Raw genomic sequence first — 20736 nt, forward strand, 5'->3', positions numbered from 1 at the left:
TGCTAAGGATGTCCAACTAACGGCTTAGGCTCTGTTTCCATAACATAAAAGGAGTAGGACAAAGAACCTTTGTGATTATAGACATCTATATTTTACCTGAAGTGGTAAAATATTAGTGCTATCTAGACTATGAAAAGTTAGGTATATACATTATTATCCTGTGAGCAACTACTAAAAAATACAGTTAAAAAGCAAATAACTACATTAAGGTAAAATATTCAAATAATCCAAAAGAAGCCAGGAAAAAAAGTGAAACACAGGGAATAAATAAAAAATATATAAAGCAATATGTTTAATTTCAATCTAACATCAATTATATTATATATATAAATTGTCTCAGCACCAATTAAGTGAAAGAGATTTTCAGATGGAATAAAAAAAAACACAAGAATCACATGCAGAAAACTTATTTTAAATATAATAATATAAATAGATTTAAACTAATGTGATGGAAAAATATGCAAACAATAATCAAAAGAAAGCTTGAGTGCCTATATTAATTTCAGATAAAGTAGACTTCAGAAAAGGGAAAATTGCCAGAGATAAAGACAGTCATTATATAATGACAAAGGGTAAATTCACCAAGAAGATGTAAGACTGAATGTGTATGTATCTAACATGACAGTTCCAAAATACATAAAGCAAAAGCTGACAGAACTGAAGAGAAATAGAAAAATCCACAATTAGAGTTGAACATCATGGGACCATTAACCCATAATTTTTGGCCACAGTTTCTCTCAGAAGGTGTTATGAAAATTTGCCCTCTCTGTTTCCACAAAAATAATGATCCTCTTCCAGAGACTTTAGAGTGAGTGTGACATCATGTCCAGTGCTGCGAGAATCCCACCCTAACCAGGTGCAGAACTGTAAGCATGGTCAGACATTAGTTACTTAATGAAATTTTAGAGAAAATCAATAGTAATTTCCCAGCAACATCTCTCCGAGAAACCTGAGAAAACTCAAACTTAACATTAACAGCTTGTTGTAAACAAATGTTGTTTTTACATTCATCGTCTATTCTCCCACTTCTGGTAACTGTATTCAGATTTTGCTTTAGGGAAAATACCCCTTCTCCAGATTGACCATAATCAACTTAAATCAACAAGGACTGTCCAGCCCAGCCTGTGTGCTCAATGGTTGAGTGTTGACCTGTGAACCAGGAGGTATGGTTTGATTACCGCCCAGGACACATGCCCAGGTTGTGGGCTCGATCCCCAGTATGGGGTGTGCAGGAGGCAGCCTATTGATCATCCTCTCTCTTCATTGATGTTTCTATCTCTCCCTCTCCCTTCCTGTCTGAAATCAATAAAAATATTTTTTAAAAAAAATAAGGATAGTCCATCCTCCTGACCCCAGTGAGATTGATCAAGGATGGACATATAGCCCAGTCAGAGCCAATGAGATGCAAGAACTTGTTTGCTGGGGCTTCCAGGAGAGAAAACTTCCCCTCTCCTCCTGGGAACCACCAGAAAAAGAGGATGTCCCTTTGGCTAAATGATGTGGTGAGAGTGTATGACAGCTGGCAGGCTACAGACTTTTTTATATCATGAGGGAGAACCTAGAACTATACTGTGTAGAGCCTGAGGTTGAAGCCTGTGCTGTTGAAGAGAGAGTGGAAGGACAGACAGAAAAAGGGTCTTTAATGACATCATTTGAGCCTCTGACAGAACAGCTCTGATATTTCCCATTATGCAAGGAACATTTTTCTTTTTTGCCTATTAATTTGAGTTGGGTTTACCCCTTCATTCCTCTCTGAACCCCATGTGTTTCTCCAAAAATTAAAACAAAAGCCATGTGATGCAAATGCTTCTACTTTTAATGCTGGATGATATCTTTATCTTTAGAAAATAATAATACAAAAGCATTAAAAAAGACAAAATTTTATATGTAGAAATAATCACTGAATGAATAGCAATGCATATATAAAAGGGAATCATTCAGAATTTAAAACTGTAAGAAAAAAATGGGTTTTCCATTTCTATATTTATACAGAATGCTGTTAATTCTGCTTTCACTAAAACATTTGAAGAACATCCTGAGAAGATATTTACCACTATCAACCACTTGTAATTCTATTTTTTTGAGGAATATTTTATAATTAAAAATGTTTATATATTTAAAGGGTATAATTTGATGATTTGATATAGATATACATTGTGAAATAATCTCCACAATCAAGATAATTACCACATCACCTCAGAGAGTTTTGGGGATTTTGTGTGTGTGTGTGTTTTTATAATTCTTAAAAAACTAGAATAGATTCAGAAGGCCCAGGTCTTCCCAAACCCAGTTGGTACTCAAGGAAAGAATAGTTTTCAAATTCCTTCATGGGTTTTTACATTACAGGCTCAAACTATCTATCTCCTCAAGGAAAAATTCTTCAAGTGTTCTGGAAAGCATAGTCATTCCTAACCTTGGTGAAAATTATTCAAACTATACAGTGGAACAAGGAGTAGGTGTTTAAAATCAGAGAGCTCCTAAAATAACAATATTTTTGTTGATAAGGATTAGTTACATGAAGGGGCTGAAATGGAGTTAATTCTGAATAGATGTGGTCTTTGTGAGACATTGACCAAGGACCTGCAAGGGGACTCAGACATGTAGAAAACATGGTACTTCTGGGAAGTTGTCCTTGATCTGAGATGTCTCCCATGCCCAGGGCTCTCATCCAGGATAACACATGAAGAAGCACAGGGGTGCAGTATGTGAGAAAGATTTGCAGGGAAGAGTATCACATCAGAGGAGCTTCCTGACCAGGTGGCTTTGAGGACCAGGGAAGATTTCAGCATGTGGAAATGGAGGTAGCTTTCTGGATTAGAGAGAAGAGCATGAGGAAAGAGAAGTGCAGGGGCCATTGAGTGGTCCAGCTGAAATGGGACCTGGTTATAGAACCACTTGTTCTGAGGAAGCTCTCCTGGGGAAAAACTTAACTCATTATGAGTTAAGGCCCTCAGATAAGATGGATGAGAAATGCCCCCTACCAACATCCCAAGGAGGGCAAGTACTTCTAAAAAAGGACACGGTATAATAGAAAAAGTTCATGACCCCGAGTGTGATTTCTAACTCCACCACTTTATACCTGGATGATGTCAGGCATTCACTTAACTCTCTACGTCTCAGCACCCCAAGTGTAAAAAGAGGAGAATAGTATCTTTCCTGTGTACCTCAGAGGATTGGCATGAACTTGAGGAGAAACCGTGGGCACAAAATAGCGCTGTCAAATACTTTCCTGTGTCAGTTATCTTGTCATGTATGTGAAGCTCCCCAGTAAATACTGTTATCCTTCTATTTGACACTATGTACCAAATCCTTGCAGCCAGGGAACATATCTCCTTTAGGATTGAGAATAAACTATTAACTTTTTTAAAAAGGCACTTGATGAATGAATGAGTAAATGCATGAATAATGTCCAGAACTCTCCAACTAAATAATAATATCAGTCTCCTAACTACACTGAAAACCCTTGGGCTGTTCTTTGACTTCTGGGTTGTTTGGCCCAGTGGAGGCTCTGGTTAAGTGGTCACTAATTAGTGTCATGGTAGAGAAGGAAGCCTGTGAAGGTGGAGTCATTGATATTATCTGCATAGAGCCCATTATTCTCCCCTTCCCCATACACCTGGAGCCAGACTTGGTCACCCATCTCCAGATGGAGGAGCACAGAGCCAGAGGCTTGGTCCAAGTCCTGGTCCTGGTATTTGTCAAAGGTAAAGAGCACAGCCTTGTCCTTCTTGTAGAGGCTGACCTTCACATCTTTCTGGTAGACCGTAATATGGTAGGAGAAGTAGTAGAGCCCAGGAATGTTGCAGTGGAATTTGCCAGTGGTGTCATCATAGTGGTTTTGCTGATTGTAGAAGATTTTGGTAAAGCGAATGGGAACATTGGGAACAGTGACCCGGGTCTCCAGTCCCACACTGAACGCTGAGCGGTATACATAGGCACTTTCTCCAGGTTCTCCTTTCCTGCCTTGGACTCCTGGAAAGCCTCGGGGACCTTCAACCCCAGTCACTCCAGTTTCACCAGTGTCACCCTTAGGACCAACAAGACCTAAAGAATGAAAAGATCTCAGTGATCACAAGAAACAGAACTCCTGCCTAAGTAGATTCCAACCTAAAACACTGTTCCTATGGCCCCTATATACAACCTGCTTCACTTCGAGCAAAGAACCAGTGGGAGCACCCAAAGGGGAGAGTTATACCTCCTATTTCCACATCCTCCCCAGCAGGCTTCCACTAATTCTTTCCAACCTTATGTCCAATAAGTCTCCATTATCGACCTGTCAACTATGTACTGTCTCAACCAACCATACTTTTGCTCTTCTATCCCTTTGTGTAGGATGCCCTCCCTTCTTTACTCTGTCCATTCATCTTTCAAGACCTAGCTTAAGCCCTTCCTCCTCCATAAAGCCTCATTGTTAATCTAAGTTTGTTCTAAGGGCACCTTTTCTCTGTTCCATAATTTGGCATTTGTTCATATTCAATTTGGCATATTTGGAGTGGACTTCCCAATAGTAACCTTTCACAGTCCTGTGCATTAGGCTTCTCTTTTTAACTAGACCAGGAGCTCTCTAGGAGCAGGACTGTGACCTGCAGGAGGTGAACACTAAGTGTGGTTGAATGTCACTGCATGGAATGGGAATTAAGGGCAAATGAATAGAAATAGGAATATGAACAGATTGGGACTAGGGATGGATGAGGGTGGGTATGGCAAAGGGGACAGGGAAGGAGATACAGATAGAGCAGAATCAAAGATACTTGATTTTTCACAAGTACCCCTATTGTCACCACTGGAAGGCCAACCCCAAATCCACTTTAGGTTGCTTATGAGTCACATAAAAAAAATTTGCTTCTTTCCTGTGTCTAGACCTTAGTCAATAACTAATACCCTTATATAGTTCTAGAAGCCCTCCTCTACCCAAGACAAGTCTGTTGGAGAAGGCCAAAAAACTTGTTCTTACCTGCATCTCCTTTTTCACCCTTCTCACCAGGAATGCCATCTCTGCCATCACGTCCTGGGGTCCCATTGTGGCCAGGATGCCCTGGGATGCCCGCCACCCAACCAGTGCAGACCCCCTTAGGCAGGGGAGGTAGGACTCCAGGTTCTTTGGTCGGAGTATCTTGACCACGACTGGGCAGGACTAGTAACAGTAGAACAGCTTGCAGCAACAGCATCCTGAGCCCTGAAATCAGACCAGCCATGAGAGACAGACCCCACACAGCACACTCATACTGGATCTAAGCAAGACTCATACCACCTCAGCAGGGTCCACTTCTGAGACCTACTCTCCCAATACTCACCTCTTCCAGGAAGACTTTTCTATTTCAATCCACCTCAATCTTTTTCTGCCCTGATATTTGCAATATTTAACATATTCCTTATGGGTAACCACTTTTCCTCAACAGGATTGTGAGTTCAGTGATGGCACAACAATGTTACTCCAATTTACTCATATCTGAGCACAGGACCAGGCACAGGGAAAGCTCTAAGAGTCAACTTTTCAAGAATCCTTCCCTTGAGTTTTCCAAGGATGTTGACTCAGATCATTCCATCCAATTATTTTATTTTTTTAATATATTTTTCTTGATTTCACAGAGGGAGGGAGAGGGAGGGAGAGCTAGAAACATCAATGTTGAGAGAGACTCATTGATCAGCTGCCTCCTGCATGCCCCACACTGGGGATCGAGCCTGCAACCCGGGCATGTGCCCTGACCAGGGATCGAACCATGACCTCCTGGTTCATAGGTCTACACTCAACCACTGAACCATGCCAGCGGGGCCATTCCATTCCGTTCCATTGTAACTAATTCCTCTCTCTTGGATCATTTCAGTTTCTTCTTTACTACCCTGACCCTTATTTTTTTTTTAATATATTTTATTGATTTTTTACAGAGAGGAAGGGAGAGGGATAGAGAGTTAGAAACATCGATGAGAGAGAAACATCGACCAGCTGCCTCCTGCACACCTCCTACTGGGGATGTGCCCGCAACCAAGGTACATGCCCTTGACCGGAATCGAACCTGGGACCTTTCAGTCCACAGGCCAACGCTCTATCCACTGAGCCAAACCGGTTTGGCTACCCTGTTCCTTATTTTCTATGTCTGTTCCTCCTCCTTTTTCTCCCATTCTCTTCCTCCCTCTCCCCTTCTCCTGGGTGACATTAGGCCATTTGGTATATTACACACATGCACACACACACACAGCCTTGCCTTGGATTAGTCACACAATAAAAGATACATTGTCCATTTGCCTGGGCCTCCCTTATCTGCATCTCCTCACATGCCTGATCCCTATGCAGCCTTCGGGACAGTTAAGATGTCATCTCGCAGGAACCCCTTCTGGTTATCTCTCCCCCAACTGGATTGGTTCTTTCTCCTCTGTGTTCCCCAGTGGCCTCACTTATCTCCAGCATTGCACTTCTTTCACTGTACTGCAATTCTTGATTAGCTCACCCATTAAACTACATGTGTGGGGGGAGGCAAAGCCTGACACACTACCAGCATAGAGTAGGTACTAAATAAATATTTTTATAATGAGAAAAAGAAAAAGAAAAAGATCCAGAGAGAGGAGGGAAGGAGGAAGAAAGGGAACAAGAAAAGAAGACAAGAGGGAAGGAGTGTGGAGTATATTTGAAATATGAATTATAGGAGCCCAAGCAAAAAGCTTAAGTGGCACAGGTGGCCAAGGGTCTCTCTGTCTCAGAACCATCCCTCGATAACCCCCTCCCAGAAGATGGTCCTTTACATACCTAGGGACTTGTACCCTCATAACTTCTTTCTTGATGTTAGAGTGATCTTAGCTCCCACATCTGATTGCCAGAGTGTTAGTCTCCCCATCCCTAAAGTACGCTAGAGAGTTGAAAGCACCAAAGAGAGGGAAATAGGTCCTAGGACCCTGCATCACAGGTATTGCTAAGACCTTCTGTCTAGTTTGAAAGGTGGTTAATCCCAAGAACCTGATTCTAAACAAAACACAGTCCATATATATTTTATTTCCCTAAAGACACTATTTTTCATCAGGTTGCTTATCTCTTATAGATTACATGAAATCTCCAGAATTGGGTTTGGCTTTAGGAGACAACTCCTCTGTGAAGGATGCAGGAAAGACCCTGATTGGCAATCTTACCTCCAAAGAGGTGCATGGTGTCTGGAATCCACTCCTATGCCCCATTACCTGGGCTCTATGTGACAAAACCACCTTATCTTCATATATATATACTCATCTTCCATATATATATATATATATATATATATGCACACTAGAGGCCCGGTGCACGAAAATTTGTGCACTTAGGAGGGTTCCTCAGCTGGGCCTTTGCCCTCTCGCAGTCTGGGACCCCTTGGGGGATGACCATCTGCTAGCTTAGGCCCACTCCCTGGGGAATTGGGCCTAAGCTGGCAGTCAGACATCCATCTGGCAGCCCGGGAGCCCTCGGGGGATGTCCACTTGCCAGTGGGGAGCAGGCCTAAACTGCAGTCGGACATCCTTAGTGCTGCTGAGGAGGCGGGAGAGGCTCCCACCACCACCGCTGTACTGGCAGCCATCAGCCTGGCTTGTGGCTGAGCAGAGCTCCCCCTGTGGGAGCACTCTCCACCAGGGGGAAGCTCCTGCATTGAGCGTCTGCCCCCTGGTGGTCAGTGTGTGTCATAGTGACCAGTCATTCCCAGTGGTTCTGCTGTTAGGGTCATTTTGCATATTACCCTTTTATTATATAGGATAGAGGCCTGGTGCATGGGTGGGGACCAGCTGGTTTGCCCTGAAGGGTGTCCCGGATCAGGGTGCGGGTCCCACTAGGGTGCCTGGCAAGTGTGGGTGAGGGGCTGATGGCTGTTTGCAGGCTGGCCAAGCCCCCCAGTGGCCATCCTGAGTGAGGGGCTGATGGCTGTTTGCAGGCTGGCCACGGCCCCCAGCCACCCAAGCTCCCAGTGGAGGCTGGCTGGAAGCAGGTATCTCGGATTTATTTGCCTTCTATAATTGAAACTTTGTTGCCTTGAGCCGAGGCCACAACTGGCCAGGGCAGGTGGGAAGCTTGGCTTCCTCCATCTCCGGGGCAACCATGCCTCCTGCTTGCTCCAGCGCTGTGGCTGCTGGCCGCCATCTTGGTTGGGTTAATTTGCATATGGCCGCTCTGATTGGCTGGTGGGTGTGGCTTGGGTGTACCAGAGGTGCGGCCAATTTGCATGTTTCTCTTTTAATGTATATATCAGTGGTTCTCAACCTTCTGGCCCTTTAAATACAATTCCTCATGTTGTGACACAACCATAAAATTATTTTCATTGCTACTTCATAACTGTAATGTTGCTACTGTTATGAATCATAATGTAAATATCTGATATGCAGGATGGTCTTAGGCGACCCCTGTGAAAGGGTTTTTCAACTGCCAAAGGGGTCACGACCCACAGGTTGATGAACATATATATATATGTTCATCTTTTGCATATATATACATATATACACACACGTGTGTATTCATTAAAACTAGTAATATAAACCCTTTGGAAACTACAAAAAACAAAACAATCTTCCATCCTAAGAATGTCTCTGCTTATTTTTAAACATAGTGAAAACATACTTTACGTAGAAATTTTATTCCCCTATTTTTGCCTTGTCTTTTTCTAGTTTTTGCAATCATTATGTTAGTCCATTAAATAGATACAACCAAAATATATATAACCATTTCCATTTTGTTGAACTTTTGGGTTATTTCCTGCTGGAAGCTGGTCCATCCTTGCTGCTTGACACAGTCGCTGCAGGAAAGAAATATCTGCACAGCATATGTTTCAAGGGACCTGGCGTATATAGCATAGTGTTCTTAATATGTTTGCTCCCCTTAGCGCTATGTGTTTTAACCAAGGTCACCTCTCTGAGAAAGGTTGTTTCCCCAGGTAGGGATTTTTCCCTGAAGTTAAGGAGGGGATAAAACCCCTTAACTAAATGCCAGGCAGGTAGTTAATCACTTTAACTACAAACAATCACCCTAAGCTACATAATCTTTACTCCCTGGAATGGAGATAAGAAACGCCCTAGCCTTTGCAATAGAAATTGACAGGATTAAAATCAACTGGTATAAATACAGATGTAACAAGACAATAAAACACAGAACCTGGCTGGGGAACCTAATCAGAACTTGGCTGGAGATCCAAACCAGAACTTGGCTAGAGATCCTGGTTAGGCTGCTGATCAACTGAACGCTGTCTCTGTGTCATTCCTTCTTCGCCGACTCCGTCCACACCTTTGGGGACCCCTGGAACTGCTGGGGTTGGACCCCAGCAATTTCCATTTTTAAAATATTATTTTTAAATCTGTAACCAATATCCTTAGGCATATAGCTTATTGCCAAATTGTTATATGACATATTCTCAGAAGTAAAATTACTAAACCAAAAACTATGAACATTTTTAAAGTTCTTGATGCATATTCCCAAATTGCAGTTTGTTATATTGTTACCGAGTAGTATGTCAATGTGTGTATCAAAGAGCCTACCTTAACTACTCTTACCAGCTTGGGATATTATCATTAAAAATGTTTTTTGTTGTTAATTGACTAAAAGAAATGATACCTCATTACTTTGATCATTAGAGAGCTATACATTTTATTAAAGGCCTGTTTTCTAATTTAATTTTCTATTCTAATTTAATTTTTTCATTCATAATACCCCTGTTAATTTTTTTCACTTATGTAATTAGAACACTATGTGCTTTTTGAATTAATTTTTGTGAGTTCTTTTATACCAACACTTTATCACATATGCTATGACTCTTTTCTCTAGTATGCAGATTATTCTTTTGTTTATCCTGATTTTTTTTGGTGACAGAAGTTTTAGTTTTTATATAGTCAACTCTGTTGATATTTTTCTTTGCTTCTAATGTTAAACAGTCCTTATTCATGCTAGGGTTTGATAAATATCCTACTTTGTTTTCCTCTATTGTTTAATAATAGAATGACTGTTTCACTCTTTAGTACATCTCTAATATTTTGTTTTAGTGTAAACTATGATCTAAAATATTCAAATGATTTCTTAAAGACATTTGTTTAAAGATATTAAAACTAGTTGTTTAAAGACATTTAATTAAATTAATTCTCTCTAGTGATCTGATGCATCATTTATCAAATATCAAGTTCAAATGTGACCTTATACATAAAGTGAGAATTGAGAATGAGATGGGTGGATGGAGCGGGGACAGAGAGACGGAGTCAACACAACACAGATAGGGATGCTGCCCCTTGGTGGTCATGAGTCTCTTGTCAAGACTCACTCTTACCATCTACATGTACCTTTGTCGCCCTCTACTGGGTGGAGAGCTCAGGAGAGTGTTCTCAGTAGCTCCTGGGAATACAATGAGATGGCTTAGATTTAGCTCATGTCAAGATAAGAAAGAGGGGAGGAGGGAGAAAAGAAAGAGCTGAGCGGAAACCGGTTTGGCTCAGTGGATAGAGCGTCGGCCTGTGGACTGAAAGGTCCCAGGTTCGATTCCGGTCAAGGGCATGTACTTGGGTTGGTTGCGAGCACATCCCCAGTAGGAGATGTGCAGGAGGCAGCTGATCGATGTTTCTCTCTCATCGATGTTTCTATCTCTCTCCCTACATCTCTGTAAAAAATCAATAAAAAATATACTTAAAAAGAAAAGAAAGAAAGAAAGCTGAGTTAAAGGAGAAGCCAAGGAAGAGAGACCAGCCAAGCACCTTTTGTACTTGGGAAGAATACTTGTTCTGAGACTTTTGAGATTTCATACGTCTTTAAACTTTCCCACTGTTTGTCACCTCCATTCTTTTTTCTTATGGGGTTATCACTAAAACTCCTGAGAAGACCTCTGAGAGGCTCTATGCTTGTTTCTCCAGAAATTAGAAGGGTGGAATCAATGAAGCTGCATTTTCTTTTCCCACAGAGAAACAGGAGGAGAGAATCCAGAACGTGAGAATTGGAAGGGGCAGCTATGGAGGGCCCCAGAGATCGTAGCAATGGAGGGCTGACTCCAAAGCTGTTGGGAATGCATTCTCGCAGCTCAAGGGATGGCATTCTGTTTCAACACTTCAGTGTGATCGATTTTTTCCACTAACAGGGACAGTGGGGTTCCATGACAATGGCATGGGGTGGAGGTATTGAAAGGAGGGTGGGGGAAGATGGGTACATGATCCTAGAAAGTTTCTGAAGTGAGGAACAGATTCTGATTGAAGATAAAAATTGTCTTCCAGTCTAATTCTGGGTGGATAATTTTGTAATTGCTAACAATTGACAGTCGGTGCAGAGGTACCTCCGTTTCAAAAAATTATTCCAAAATTGTTTGTGCTCGGACAACCAAGATGGTGGCATAGGTAAACACCTGAATTTGCTGCCATGCACAACCACATTAAAACTACAACTAAAAGACAAAATGAATATTATCCAGAACCACGGGAAGGCTGGCTGAGTGGAAATTCTACAACTAGAAGGAAAGAGAAAAGTGCATTGAGTCCGGTAGGAGGTGCAGAAACATGGAAGTGCGGAGGTACGGAGGTGCGTGCAAAAGGGGCTGGAAGCGGGGTACGCTGTTGTCTTTTTCAATCTGGAGGTCAATACAAGCTCCTGACTGCTCTAAATTCCAGTTCGGGGTGAGAATTTGGGGACCCAGACTCATATGGAGAGAAACTGGACTGTCAGGCATCGGGCCGGAATGTGAGGGCGGCTTTCTCACAGAGGTGCTTGCAGCGGTCATTGTTCCTGCAAGGGGCCGTGGGACACACACCCCGGGACCTCTCTGAGGCAGAGCAGACTGGCAGCCATTGCGGTTTGCTCTGCCCTGGTGATTCCCTGAGACCCCCCACCCCACCCAATTTACAACCCACCCAAGCTATGCACAGAGGCTTTTGCATATGAATGGCCTGGCCTTTCTCCACCTAAAAACCTAGGCAGGCTCAGTGAGTGCCAAAGCCCCACTGAAGCAAGTCCTGCCCCATAAGGGTGTCTCCAGCACAGAAGTTCTCCCATTGTAGACACAACTGGTCCTCACAGCCAATTGGCCTGGAGGTCAATTCCTTCCAGTGATACCAACAACAATCAAGGCTTAACTACAACAAGACTGTGCACACAGCCCACACAGGGGTGAACCAAGAGGGTACACCACATGTAATTAGGGAGGTTGAGCCACTGGGCCCTATAGGACACCTAACACAGAAAGCCACTCTATCAACACAGGGAAGCATAATAAAATGGGGAGACAAAGAAACAGGCCACAAATGACAGAAATGGAGGAAAGCAAACTACTGAATATAGAGTTCAAAACCGCGGTTATAAGGTTTTTAAAGAATTTTCTAGAAACCGCCAATAAATTTAGTGAGACCCTCGAGGATATGAAAAAGGACCAACTAGAAATTAATCATACACTGACTGAAATAAAAAATAATATACAGAGATCCAACAGCAGACAAGAGGATCTCAAGAATCAAGTCAAAGATTTGAAATACTAAGAAGCAAAAAATACCCAACCGGAAAAGCAAAATGAAAAAAGAATCCAAAAATATGAAGATAGTGTAAGGAGCCTCTGGGGTGCCAGAAGAAGAGAGAGAGCAAGATATTGAAAACCTATTTGAAGAAATAATGACAGAAAACTTCCCCTACCTGGTGAAAGAAATAGACTTACAAGTCCAGGAAGCACAGAGAACCCCAAACAAAAGGAATCCAAAGAAGACCACACCAAGATACATCATAATTAAAATGCCAAGAGCAAGAGACAAAGAGAGAATCTTAAAATCAGCAAGAGAAAAACAGTCAGTTACCTACAAGGGAGTACCCATACAACTGTCAGCTGATTTCTCAACAGAAACTATGCAGGCCAGAAGGGAGTGGCAAGAAATATTCAAAGTGATGAATAGCAAGAATCTACAACCAAGATTACTCTACCCAGCAAAACTATCATTTAGAATTGAAGGTCAGATAAAGAGCTTCACAGATAAGAAAAAGCTAAAGGAGTTTATCACCGCCAAACCAGTATTATATGAAATGCTGAAGGGTATTCTTTGAGAAGAAGAAGAAGAAGAAGAAAAAGGTAAAGATAAAAATATGAACAACAAAGTGACAACAAATACATATCTATCAACAAGTGAATCTAAAAATCAAGTGAATGAAAAATCTGGGAAAAAACCAAGATGGTGGCATAGGTTAACGTCGGAGTTTGCTTCCTCGAACAACCACTTCAAAAATACAACTAAAAGACGGAACGGACATCATCCAGAACCACAGGAAGGCTGGCTGAGTGGAAGTTCTACAACTAGAAGGAAAAAGAATAGCATACCGAGACTCAGAGGAGGCGCAGTGCTGAAGTGAAATACTAAGGTGCGGAGTGTATGTGGAGAGGGCTGGCGGCTGAGGGCGTGGTTGTTGTTTTCAATCAGGAGGGAGTCTCAGACTCTGAGCTCCAGATCCGGGCGAGTCTCTAGGGACCCAGACTCAAACGGGAGAAGAGGGACTGTCTGGCTTCGGTCGAAACTCGAAGGCAGCTTTCTCTCTGAGGTTTGCAGCTGTTGCTGGTACTCTGAGAGGCAGAGCCCCTGGGGACGGGACCGAGAGCAGCCATAACTGCTTGCTCCGCCCGCCCTGTAGATCCCCGGGGACCTGCCCCGCCCAAGCCCTGCACAGAGGCATTTGCTGGATAGCCTTAGGCAAATGCTAGATTAGCACCGCCCTAGAGATGCAGCACAGAAGTTCTTCCACTGCAGACACAGCTGATTCTCATAGCCAGTTAGCCTGGAGGACAAATCACCCCCAGTATTACCGACAACAATCAAGGCTTAACTACAACAAGACTGGGCACAAAGACCACAAGGGGGTGCACCAAGAAAGCATAAACAAATACGGAGACAAAGAAACATAACAGAAATGGAGGATATAGAGCTCAAAACCGCACTTTTAAGGTCTTTCAATAATTTTCTTGAAACCGCCGATAAGCTTAATGAGATCTACAAGAAATCTAATGAGACCCTCAATGTTGTGATAAAGAACCAACTAGAAATTAAGCATACACTGACTGAAATAAAGAATATTATACAGACACCCAACAGCAGACCAGAGGAGCGCAAGAATCAAGTCAAAGATTTGAAATGTGAAGAAACAAAAAACACCCAACCGGAAAAGCAAAATGAAAAAAGAATCCGAAAATACAAAGATAGTGTAAGGAGCCTCTGGGACAGCTTCAAGCGTACCAACATCAGAATTATAGGGGTGCCAGAAGATGAGAGAGAGCAAGATATTGAAAACCTATTTGAAGAAATAATGACAGAAAACTTTCCCCACCTGGTGAAAGAAATAGACTTACAGGTCTAGGAAGCGCAGAGAACCCCAAACAAACGGAATCCAAAGAGGACCACACCAAGATACATCATCATTAAAATGCCAAGAGCAAAAGACAAAGACAGAATCTTAAAAGCAGCAAGAGAAAGAAACTCAGTTACCTACAAGGGAATACCCATACAACTGTCAGCTGATTTCTCAACAGAAACTTTGCAGGCCAGAAGGGAGTGGCAAGAAATATTCAAAGTGATGAATACCAAGAACCTACAACCAAGATTAATTTATCCAGCAAAGCTATCATTCAGAATTGAAGGTCAGATAAAGAGCTTCACAGATAAGGAAAAGCTAAAGGGGTTCATCACCACCAAACCAGTATTATATGAAATGCTGAAAGTGAAAGGGTGAGGGCTAGGCCCTCCACCTTGCCCCAGGGTAAGGGCTACGCCCTCCACCTTGCCCCAGGGTAAGTGCTCCATCTTACCTTGGCCACGTGCTTGGCAAGGAGCTCCTTCCCGGAAGTCTAAGCCTCTGCTAGCCACACCCAGGAACAAGACACAGACTTGTGCCTGGCCAATCGGCAGAGCACAGTGCTTTCTCCTCCCCTTCCTCCAACTCCCCCTATATAACCCGTCTCCACACAGAGTTATCTCTCTCTGCTTCCTGTCGCTGTGTCAGCAAGGTGGGGGAGCCGAGCTAGCTCGAATAAAGACTCTTATGCTTTTGCATCGGACTGGCTGGCTCCCTGATGTGGTTTCTTGGGGATCCTGAAATCTGGGCATAACAAAAGGTATCCTTTAAGAAGAGGAAGAAGAAGAAAAAGGTAAAGATACAAATCATGGACAACAAATATGCATCTATCAACAAGTGAATCTAAGAATCAAGTGAATAAATAATCTGATGTACAGAATGAACTGGTGATTATAATAGAGTCAGGGACATAGAAAGGGAATGGACTGACTATTCTTGGGGGGGAAAGGGGTGTGGGAGATGCGGGAAGAGACTGGACAAAAATCGTGCACCTATGGATGAGGACAGTGGGTGGGGAGTGAGGGCGGAGGGTGGGGCGGGAACTGGGAGGAGGGGAGTTATGGGGGGAAAAAGAGGAATAAATGTAATGATCTGAACAATAAAGATTTAATTAATAAAAAAAAGAAAAATCTGATGAACAGAATAAACTGGTGAATAGAATCAGGGGCATAGAAAGGGAGTGGATTGACAATTCTCGGGGGGAAGGGGGTGTGGGGGGTGCAGGAAGAAACTGGACAAAAATTGTACACCTATGGACGAGGACAGTGGGGGGGGGGGTAAGGGCAGGGGGTGGGGTGGGAACCAGGTGGTGGGGAGCTATGGGGGGGAAAAGAGGAACAACTGTAATAATCTGAACAATAAAGATTTATTAAAAAATAAATTAAATAAATAAAAATTGTTTGTGCTCTTTGTTTGAATATAATAATAGTTACATTTTGATTTTGAAAGACTTCTTTATTAAAATTATTAAATGAAACCATGTGATCTAAGACTCAATTGTGCATATAAAGAAACCTTTCACATTGACCATGAAGATAGTGCCAAGTTCCACTTCTAATTCTTCATTGTGTAGAAAGTCCTACTTCACTTGATATTTAATTCTCTCAGCCATTTTGAGAGACAGTATGAGGCAGAAATAGGGAGCACATGCTTCATGATATCAGTGCTCAGGTGAAAATAATTTGTTCTTACCTGTAACATGTTTCAGTCGCATATTAGTTGGAGGATTGTGTGGCATAAACCATACAATGTACTTAGAACAGTGCCTGGCACATGTCAGTGTTCAATAAATGTTAGTTCTGGCCCAGCCACTGTGTTCAGTGGTTGAGCATTGACCTATGAACCAGGAGATCTCAGTTCAATTCCCAGTTGGGACACATGCCCGGGTTGCGGGCTTGTTCCACAATGTGGGGCGTACAGGAGGCAGCCAATCAATGATTCTCTCTCATCATTGATGTTTTTCTCTCCCTCTCCCTTCCTCTCTGAAATCAAAAAATATATATTTTTTTAAATGTTAGCTCTGATTGTATCCATTTTAGAGATGAGAAAGTGGTCTTCAAGGAGGTTAAGTGACTTGGCCAACATCCTCGACCTACACATAGCGGAGCTGGAAATCAAACTCTGGCCTTCCAAAGCCCAATAATGAACTCTTAGGCATAGCCCAGAGGAGGAAAACAGCATCAGGGTCACACATCTGTCTTTTGCTATTCCATCCATAGGATGGAGACATCCAATAGCATGAACAGACCTCCAGATCATGATGCAAGTGACCTGGCTCCTAGTCTAAGCTCCACCATTAACTTGCTGGGTGACTTACCTGCCCCTACTCCCTTTTGGACACCATGATCTTTGCCTGCAAATGTGATTATTAATCCTTATATCATTTATTTTACATTATTATGTACAAATCAATTGACTAAAAATATTTTATAAATGTATGAAGTGTTCCATACATGTAAGTGAAGAGAATGACAGCAAACAAATATTTACGGGGAAGCTTTGTGGACCACCCCTATTAATCTTATTTCATCCCCACAACTCCAGAAGGTAGGACTCGATGCCCACAAGAGAAATCTGATAACCAGAGAGGTATGATAACCTCTGCCCCAGGATAACAAGTGGAAGCGTGCAGAGGTGCCATTTGAAATAGAAGGCTAGCTCCTCTCTACTGCACTGGCTTTCATGGCCCCATGCACAGGAGCTGTTTGCTTTTAAAATTGCAAGGGCTTATATGAATGCATATAAGCAGAACCAATGGACACAGACACTAAGGGGGTGAGGGCACAAGTGAGGGGGTAATGGGGGGATAAGAACACATGTAATACCTTAATCAATAAAGAAAAAAATAAAAATAAATAAAAAATTACAAGGGATGATCATGATGTTCTTTGAGTCCTCAAAGGCCATGTTATGATCTCTCATTTTCATATCCTATATAATAAAAGCCTAATATGAAAAGTGTCCAGTCGTCTGGTCATCCATTCAACCAATCAAAGCGTAATATGCTAATGATATGCTAAGGCCAGTCAACCGCTCACTATGATGTGCACTGACCACCAGGGGGCAGACGCTCCAAACAGGTAGGTTAGCTTGCTGCTGGGGTCTGGCCAATCAGGATTTAGCAAGATGAGCCGGACATGCCCTGGAGCCCTCGTGTGGTCCCTCCCTAGCTAGCCAACCTCCCACATCCTTCCCCGGCCCTGATCATGCACTGATGGGGTCCCTCAGCCTGGCCTGCACCCTCTCACAATACAGGACCCCTCACGGGATGTTGGAGAGCCAGTTTCAGCCCAATCCCGCCGCAGGCCAGACCAAGGGACCCCACTGATGCATGAATTCATGCACCAGGCCTCTAGTGTTAAAATGTATGAAAACTTCCACTTTGACCTGCTGGAATTTTAGTAACAAGAGCAGAGTCTTGTGAAATACAAGGATGAGGTCTCCTTTGGGGCTGACAGGGGACAGAGCAATATGGGGGGAAGAAGTTAACACATCAGGCGCCAACTCTTCCAGCAGGAAAGGGCAGTAAAGCACAGTTCACACAGCCCCTGGGAGACAAGAGGGGCCCCAGAAACCATCTCACCCCTCCCCTGCTTTTACAAATGGAGGACTAAGGGCAAGGAAAGAGTTGCATTTATTAGATTAACCTAGAAACTAACTCCCACACCAGGAGCTTTTATGCATTATTCATTTTATTTATTACTTACTAGTATTTTAATCTTTATAAGAACTCCATGAAGCAAGGAAAATAACCCCAACTTTTGGGATGGGGAAACAGATTAAGATGATTCCTGTGAGATTCCCATCTGGCTTCCAAACCAGTGAGCTTTCCATCACATTACACTGCCTCCCAAAAGGCTTCCCAGGCTCAGCTTCTTAATCCGCTAAATGAGATCATGTAAGATGAGGGCCATGAGAACACTTTGACATTAGCAAGAGTACTTTGGAGCATAAATTGCGTGAGGCACTTTTAAATCTGATTTAATTTAATCCTCCCTATAGCCCAGCTTTTGACTCCCTTATATAGAAGAATGAAGAGTCCAAGATGTTGGTTTAAAAATCATACAACTTATTTTTTATTTATTTTTTCTCTTTTGATTAAGGTATTACATATGTGTCCTTATGCCCCCATTGCCCTCTCCACCCATCCCCACTCATGCCTTCACCACCCACCCACCCCCCCCCCCCCCCCGGTGTCTGTGTCCATTGGTTAGACTTATATGCATGCATACAAGTCCTTTGGTTGATCTCTCCCCCTTATCCCCGCCCTCCCCTACCTTCCCTCTGAAGTTTGACGGTCTGATCAATGCTTCTCTGTCTCTATCATACAACTCTTAGTTTGAATTATATGAACTTGACATTTTTAAAGGTCAAAAAATGGTAGAATACTGGCAATTTCACATGGTTCGACCTAATACTAAATGGCAGAAGCAAGCATTAGCTCAGCTCCCAGGAGAGTTACCTGAATGCTTTCACTCAGCCCTGGGAAAACTGTCAGCATCTCCATGCCCAAATCTCTCTCTCTAACTCACACACACACACACACACACACACACACTCACACTCACACTCATACACTCATGTTCTCAAAGAACTAGTAAAGCAGAGCATCCCTCCACCACATTTTTAGCATCGGTCTCTCTGCACATGAAGGAATTCCCAATTGAAAGCTTCTTGTCTCCAGAGCTTCTACCTCCTGACCTCTGCCAAGTGTCTGTCTGAGGCTGCTAGTCTCCTGGCTTGACAAGTAGTAGATGGAAAGTTTGTCCCTGCAGCTACCTTAGAAAGGACAGGAACCAAGTCCTGTGCCTCTCTTTACAACTCCTCAAGCATTCTGGGAGGGTGGCCACAAGGACTGCCAATTAAGCTGCAGAGCTGGCTTTCCACTGTTTTGCTTCAAGAACAAAGTAGACACCCTCATGCTTCTCTGAGCATATTCTGCCAGCATAAAGGCTCCCCTGCTCCCCAAACTTGTTAGGAGGAGCCAACCTTGCCCCTAAGAAAAAGTCACCAGGACAGAGGTGGCTACACATAGTGCAAAGCTTGATCTGAAAACCAGAACCTTCCCGACGAGGGACCCACATCCTCTGACACACAAGGACTGGCCTGACATCTAAAGTGCCTCCCACTCTGGCCTCTATGTTAACAGCTAGAAACAACCAGGATGCCTCAGACACTGCTCACTGGGGAGAGCAGAATTGAGTTTGGCAAAGGCCAGGCAGACCCAGCTGTTTCTATCAGAAAATGTCTTCTAAAAATAAGATTTTTCATAAGCCCCTCTAGTATATGCCAGGCCTTTTGCTCACTTTGTCTCATTTGAACCTCTCGATCACTCTGTGAGATATCCCCCACATCTCCGTAGATATCCCCATATCCACAGATACTCCCAAATCTATAGGCAACAATGTCTCATTCATCTTTGTGTCTTGTGAACCCGTAAAATCTGCTCAATAACATTTGCTGAGTAGAATCATGTGGTAGACCTGGATTTCAAACTCAGTCTGAGGTCAGCGCTCAGGCTTTTCCCAAACTGCCTCTTCCTGTGCTTCTTTCTGTGAGAATCATTTGATCCCCTTCTCCTCTTATCTAATTGGACTCTACCACTGGACCATTCCTCCCCCTTGCTGACCCTAACTTTTTCTCTGGGGAGGCATCTTGCCACAGAGTGAACTGGTCAAAATTCAAGATGGTTCCAGGCATTTTGACCAGAGGAACAGTCTTTTTTCCCTTGGAGCTGTGAAGAGAATCAAGAAAACTGCCCTGGCCAAGCTTTGCAGTATCACTCACCACGCTGCTGCAACAGGAGAGTGTGGGGGCACCTAAGCCAGAGGCCCCAAGGCAGGGCAGCCACCACCAACCCCAGCCTCGAACTTTAATCACATTGCTCTTACCTCCAGGTATGGGATCAGATCCACAGACTGCAGTCAGGATGGGAGAGAGGAGGAGATGGCTCGGCCTCAGCACCCTGCTACTCATGGGGGCAGGCAGTCCCCACCTCACAGCTGTCCCTTCCCATTGGCCAACCCTGTGAAGGCCAGAGACCAATGGGCCAGCACCTTGCCCCTGGCAGCTGCCCAGGTCTCTACTCTGGGGAACTGGGGCAACCCAGCTTGGTCTGAAGAGGCCAAGTGGAGACTCAGTCAAACCCTCATGTTCCCAGGCCTTGGCCCTTATTTTTGCTTCCTATAACAGCAATAGAAGATGGGGTAAGGTTCAAGACCAGAAGCAGGAAAACAATATATTTCTGCATCACGGGGGAAATTTTCTCATGTAAAATGGAATCATCCAATGGTCCAGGAGACCTCACTAACATTTGCCCTAAAAGTCAGAGGCACCAGTTACCACAATCACACTCCTGGTCACTGCATATGATGAAGTGTGAAACTGTGTGGTTCAGTCATTGGCACTACAGAAAGGGGAACAGGCAGAGGGGGCTGCAGTAGAGTAAGAAA

The 20736-nt window shown here is 43.3% G+C and overlaps 1 protein-coding gene across 1 annotated transcript; it reads right to left on the reverse strand.

Annotated features, from left to right (window-relative positions):
• Window positions 1–1793: 1793 nt before the first annotated feature.
• ADIPOQ (adiponectin, C1Q and collagen domain containing) lies at window positions 1794–20279 on the reverse strand. The gene is made up of 3 exons (XM_070406606.1): window positions 20176–20279; window positions 4955–5176; window positions 1794–4044 (listed from the first exon to the last, which is right to left on the reverse strand). The coding sequence occupies exons 1-3, from the start codon at window positions 20258–20260 to the stop codon at window positions 3524–3526; spliced, it is 828 nt and encodes a 275-aa protein (XP_070262707.1). The 5' UTR covers window positions 20261–20279; the 3' UTR covers window positions 1794–3523.
• Between the last annotated feature and the right edge of the window lie 457 nt (window positions 20280–20736).

Source organism: Myotis yumanensis, unplaced genomic scaffold (genome assembly GCF_028538775.1).
Source record: "Myotis yumanensis isolate MYYU_CA2020_CCGP unplaced genomic scaffold, mMyoYum1.0.hap1 SCAF_2, whole genome shotgun sequence".
NCBI lineage: Eukaryota > Metazoa > Chordata > Mammalia > Chiroptera > Vespertilionidae > Myotis > Myotis yumanensis.

What these genes read in the sequence shown, in the direction of transcription:
- ADIPOQ (XM_070406606.1), bottom strand. Translation starts at nt 20,260, where the DNA reads ATGAGTAGCAGGGTGCTGAGGCCGAGCCATCTCCTCCTCTCTCCCATC. An exon ending in ATCTGATCCCATACCTGGAG is followed by an intron (nt 5,177 to 20,175) that starts GTAAGAGCAATG and finishes GTCTGATTTCAG; the next exon opens with GGCTCAGGATGCTGTTGCTG. An exon ending in GGGTGAAAAAGGAGATGCAG is followed by an intron (nt 4,045 to 4,954) that starts GTAAGAACAAGT and finishes TTCATTCTTTAG; the next exon opens with GTCTTGTTGGTCCTAAGGGT.